The sequence below is a fragment of the Rhodnius prolixus genome, unplaced genomic scaffold (assembly GCF_049639745.1).
Source record: "Rhodnius prolixus isolate KJV_2025 unplaced genomic scaffold, Rpr scaffold_8, whole genome shotgun sequence".
In the NCBI taxonomy this organism is placed as follows: domain Eukaryota; kingdom Metazoa; phylum Arthropoda; class Insecta; order Hemiptera; family Reduviidae; genus Rhodnius; species Rhodnius prolixus.
In genome coordinates this window covers 33,066,950-33,072,925 of record NW_027411593.1, presented here as the reverse complement: position 1 = coordinate 33,072,925, position 5,976 = coordinate 33,066,950, and the positions used below count along the sequence as shown (strand labels likewise).

Genomic DNA, 5,976 nt, shown 5'->3' with positions numbered 1-5,976 from the left:
TAGAAACAAAATTTATTGATTAAACAAAAATGAAATATTTATTAATCTCTTATATTCAACATAATATTATAAATATAAAATTACAATACAGCCTAAACAGTCATCTAAAATTTGTAATAGCGAAGATAATTATAAAAAAAACTAGGTGAACTATATACAAATACAGTAATAAACCGGTGGATAAATTGTATACGGAATATTTAATGAAAATAGGTAAAGCCATTTAGGATAAAATTGCGAAAAAACTGAAAAATTGCTTCAGTAGTCCCTTCACGTATATTTCAGTAGGTTCTAGATAGTTCCAGCAGAGAAATTATTACCTAAAAGAGGATTTGAATAAGAATTTGATACAAATTTGAGCTCTTATTGATGTTTATTTAGTTTTTGCGGTAACATTTGACCACTGCTGTTACCAATCTGACCACCAACAAGCTCTCAGACAAGATTCTAAAAGATTTTTTAGATTCATTTCTAGAAATCAATTTAATCTATTTACTTTTAAAAGCAAGGACTAGTCCTTATTTTTCCCTTCTTAAGAGTATAGTTCCACAACTAACTCAAACAAAATTATTGACGCAATTAAGAGAAAATGAAAATAAATGACTGATATTTTAAAATCAATACAAAAGTTTTATCACAAGATTCTTTACGAAAATATGCTTAACACAAAATGTATACATTGAGTGTATCTGAATACAAATAAGCTACAATGAATTAAAAACAAAAAATGTGGGTGGGACTGCCAAGGTATGATTTAAGAAAATGATAATGACGTAAAGATAAGATCGAATAACTGTTATGTTTCACAAACAAATACAAAAAGCTAATTTAAAACTAAGAAAAATAAATCTTACAAATGGGCCTGTTAAGGATGATAAGAACTTAATGTTCTTTAACGATTTCTAGTTTAATAACTTGATATTGTAAACAAAAGCTGGTTTTCTCACTTAGGAGATATATTTCTTTAAGTAAAAATAAATTATCAGGGATATAATATTTATTTAAAAATATTTATTGTATCACCAAATTACCAAAATTACTATGAAATATTATTTGATGCAATTAATTTCTTCTCAAATAGATGGATATATTATATCCATTTTATAGTAGTACTATATTGAAATCCTGAATAAGCAATGATCCCGAATATTTTATTAAGTTATTATTTCAATCGCCATAGAATGCTTGTTGTGGTGATATATCAGAAGCTATATATAAGTGGAATTCTTCTCACTAACCACATGATTCAGTCTATGATCTGTCTAAAAACAGAAACTTGCCAAATGAAACAAAACAAGCACGCAATGACGAATGAAATCATTGATATTATAACTTTGCAGGCCCAACCGTATATTCAACGTACATCGTAAGATTCCTAAAAAGCATACATTTTTGGATCAATGTAGGGTAAATCGTTGAATCTATTTTTATTTTTTTATTCATTTTTTGTGATGGGGTGTTGGAACCTTTCCTGGTAACAAGATGAACCACTCATCCTTCAACACCACTTTCAATCTTATTTCTGGGTTCCTCAAACCTAGGATATGCAAGGGAATATACATCCACTACAGTATATGGCACTTCCCAGATACAACTGTCAAGCTTGCCTCAGCATTGGGACGTCCTGCTGAGCGATTTCCTACTAGAAACTCTTTTAAATGGCCTTAACTATCAGTAAGGTTTCGGTTCAGTATATAACGGTTGCTGCGCCTTCTTTATTTTACGAGTTACAGCGCATCTTTTACAAGAAAGGTAGTATATATGATTATAACCCATTATTAGAGCAAGGAACAGTTATTGGTAAATCAAAAGATTTTTGCAGCGAACAATGATAGTGGAAAAATCTTCTTTTGATATTAGTTGAAAACCTAATATTCTGAAATTACATTAATTAATTCCTAAACATTAATATTCATATTGCCAATTATATACAGCTTCACGACCTTACAAAAAATGGTAGAGCAAATATTTAAATATTAATACTAAAAAAAATAAAAATTCACTTACCAAAAAACAACTTTTCTATTTAAATTATGATTAACTGGAAACGAACTGAATTCGAGACTAGAACTAACGTTATAAGATGTTGGAATATGCAATGGATTAGTGTCGCCCCATGAATGTAATGTAGACACATCAATTACAGGTTTAACCATTCCAAGAGGATCTTCATGTACTAAAACCATGTCTGTAAAAATAATAACAATACAGAATTGAGATAAGATAAAAAAATAAAATCAATAATATACATTAACTAAACAAATGGATAAATATTTAGTTTTTACAAAATGAGCACAAACATTTTATAAGTGTGTAAGTTAAATTAGCTGTTGAAAATTAAGTTAAATTTAGCAAATTTCATAGCTAAATTAAAACGAACAGACATAAATAGATTAAATTCTTATTCGACTAAAAACTGTGTTCTGTTCAAAATAAGAGAAATTCTGAAATTTTAAAATAAAATCTAATAATTTCATGTTTTAAAACAATATATTGTAAAATCTACTAAAATTGCCATGAAACACTCTTACGGCCGTGAAATAATTAGATTGTGCCTTAAATATTTTATTTCTCTTGCTCATTTAAAATGATTATGTTTAGCATTAGATCTTATTTAATGGAATCATTAATCAATTAGAATCTGTCTTGGAACAGTTTGAAGGAATTCAGATGACTTTACTTCTTTATAGTTATGCATCTGAGAACGAAAGATTGACTAGTTGTTCTCTGACAACATAAACCTAGTTAATTTCATTTTGAAATTACGAAATTAAAGACATTTTTTTTTGTACATCTTTTTTCGTACAAATTGATTTTATTTTTGTAAAAGGAAGTATGGTAAGCTGCTATTTAATTAACTCCTCATTTAAATTGCTGCCTCATTATTGGGTAAGGTTCTCTCATGGTAATTCTTGTTCTTGGAGTAGCACTTTTTATGCTCAGATGGAATTCCACCACCCAAATTCACTCCATTAAAAGTCATTACGTTGAGAAATTTACCTCTGTGTTTTATTTGATCACGGCAATCAGGCACAATAGAAAAAAAAATGTTAAGATCAATTTACTCAAACAATACAAACAGAACCTATAAAAAAAAACGTGATTTATTTGACAGCGGTAGGAAGATAGGCAATTTTAACTGATGATAAAATGAAAAATTTAAACACTTTCAATAGGGTGGCGGTATTTTTTTTAAAATTCCCTCTGAACATTTGCCTAAAAAAGAGAAGAGATCTGGGCGTCATTAAGGGTTTCCCCAATCTCTCCAACAACATTTACAATAACATTCCGAACACTCACACCAATAAAGATAGCTGTTGTAGGCCTCTATTTGTGATCCCACAGACAAACTTTACTTAATTCATCAACCGTACTGGTCATATTTAGCACACTAGAAGTCTAGATTTATGTTAAATACTTAAGGGAACCACATTAGATCTTTTACGTCGCAGTGGATTTTAGCAAATTGCCAGTCCCTTTATTATCTATAAGAAGGTAATAAACTGTTGCGAAATCATTTTAATAATGATGAATTAACAGCTCATAAGAAATACGCATATGAATTATAATCAATCAAAATTGGAAATCCTAATTTAAAGAATATGCATACCGTTTCCCAAAACAGGATTCAATTCTGGATTAAGATACGTACAATCAGAAACACAAAACTGACAATAATTTTTTCTGAGAACAGGGTTCTGAAATAGGATTATTTTTTTATATGCTGAAATAGTTGGTTGGAGCTAACTACATTAAGTTTGACATTACGAATAACGTAAAATTAAAAAAGTAAAATTTTTACTTTTAAAAAAAAGATGCTGCTATTGCAGCTTGTTACCAACGACCAAATATACAATTAATTCATCAGGATTATATTTTACTTTTCATGTCCCATTAGTGTCAATCTTTGAGTCAATTATTAGATATAAGGCAGGGGTATTGAACCTTTAGTACAAATCTAATTATTAATACACATTGTTATCAGAACAGACAGGGAAATGTATCGTTGGTTGAGTCAGTGTCACAGCAAATTGTCCTAGTATCAAATGTTGTCACTAAAATATGACACATATATATACTATTTAGGTCACTAATACTGAAAATATGTAATAATATGGTATACAAAGTCGTCTTAAATATCTTATCGAATATTATATAATAAATAGTGAACTATTTTTGTTCAAATTACCTGTAGTGTTAATGAATAATAATATGTGAGTAATTAAACTATTAAAAGAAATGGTTTATATAAAAGAATGGATGATGTATTGCAACAAAAAAAAAGGGTATGAAATGAAAAACTAGCTTATGGGCTGAAAAAACGATACGATTTGCAGATAAAAGGTGAGTAACTAATTTATCCAAGACCACTTTAGCCCAGCAATTGCTTAATCATAGCTTAAAAACTGCTTACTTCATTTTGTAATCTCAACGACAACGAGCGTCTATCTTTAGGTTGGGTTTTAGATAGATATCGCGTTTTCAAGAAAATCGGTCAAAGTGCTTAAAATAAAGCACACATACTGGGGTTACTGATTTTGTCTCGCTGGACACTACTTGTATTACAATGGACGTTTGAGCAGTTTCATGATGAAGGGCCAAAGATCCTAAACCTATTGCAGGAACTTACCGAAATAGCAAGTTAAAACTTCAAACAATTTTTGCTTAACATAAACATTCTTGCCAATTTATAAAAACCATTTTCTAAACCAAAAGATATCTAGATGGTAAAAAAAATTTTTTTTTTTGCAACTCATGCGTGCTTAATAGAAAGAACTTCTTAAAAACAATTTTCCATTTCTTAAATACTAACCATAAAGATTCAAAGACATTGTTAACAGTGTTTTAAAATGAAGCAGAACACCTGCTGAAAATAACAACCAATTGCCGATAACTTTATGGTTTTTTTTTATTTAAAAATCAAGAATAAAATCTAACTATAATTCAAAACAAAATTGTGAACAAACAATGATGAGTAGACAAGAGATGACTTTTAAAGGTTGACGACAAAAGGTTATCTATCAATCTTTGGCCAAGCAAGAACTTTAATCAAATCGTCCAATCTTATGGCTAGATAAACAATTTTACAACCACTTTAACAACCTTCAAACTTAATCAAGAAGAGATAATTCAACAAAACTATAAAATTAATATTTCAGGGAAAATATAAATGTTTCACCTAAGATCAACACACTCCATGTACAACCACCACTTAAAAAAAAAATTTTTTTTATACCAATTGAAAAATGTCTGGTATGAAAAATTCACATTATTTTTGTATGCTTCTGGGACATTTTTTTAAAACTTAGAAATTTCGCTACATGTTGTAAATAGTCGTAATCTCCAATCACCCTCTTTGTCATTGGTGCCCGGAGCTTGCCAACAGTGATCTCTCTCCATCCAGACAACACTGTCCATCACCGGACAGTGAGCTATAAGAAGCTATTAAGGAAAAACAAAAAAAAATCTAACGACCAGCAGATGAATTCAAACCCAGCAACACCAGACTGGAATCCAGTATACGCTAACCAATGGTACTAGCGAAAGGGGAATTCCCTTTCTCTGCTGTTACTGTCAAGTGTTCTGTTTAAAAAATTATATAGTTGTCCCGCAAGACAGTCAAAAACTGCACGAAAAAACGCAATGTTAAAAAAAACTCTCAATTTTTTCTTGTTTTTAATTGTTAATTTGTTTCTATTTGTAGTAATTATGGCTGAATTTCTAAAATTTTATTCACTTTAAAGCTTTAATAGATTTTCTCAACAATTTTCAATTAATTGCTCAAGTAAGCTGTAGTGAATGATACACAGAACGAAGAGTTTTGTCAAAAACTATCAAATCTACTCAAATCACTGACAAAAAAAAAAAAGAAAAGTTTTCTTTGCAAGCCAATTTCAAAACTTGTTTTGTGAAGAAATTTCGAAACACTTTGATATTATTCACTTCAATATACACACTTGAATAATGGAAAACATC

At 29.5% G+C, this 5,976-nt stretch overlaps 1 protein-coding gene across 4 annotated transcripts in view; it reads right to left on the bottom strand.

Annotated features, from left to right (window-relative positions):
- Positions 1–5,976, bottom strand: part of Gdap2 (ganglioside induced differentiation associated protein 2) — a 54,091-nt gene that overhangs the window by 43,095 nt on the left and 5,020 nt on the right. For all 4 annotated transcript variants that reach the window (XM_074122460.1, XM_074122462.1, XM_074122461.1 and 1 more), the window contains one exon: positions 2,008–2,188. In XM_074122460.1, the coding sequence (XP_073978561.1) occupies positions 2,008–2,186 (179 nt within the window). In that variant the 5' untranslated portion in view covers positions 2,187–2,188. The remainder of the gene's footprint in view (positions 1–2,007; positions 2,189–5,976) is intronic.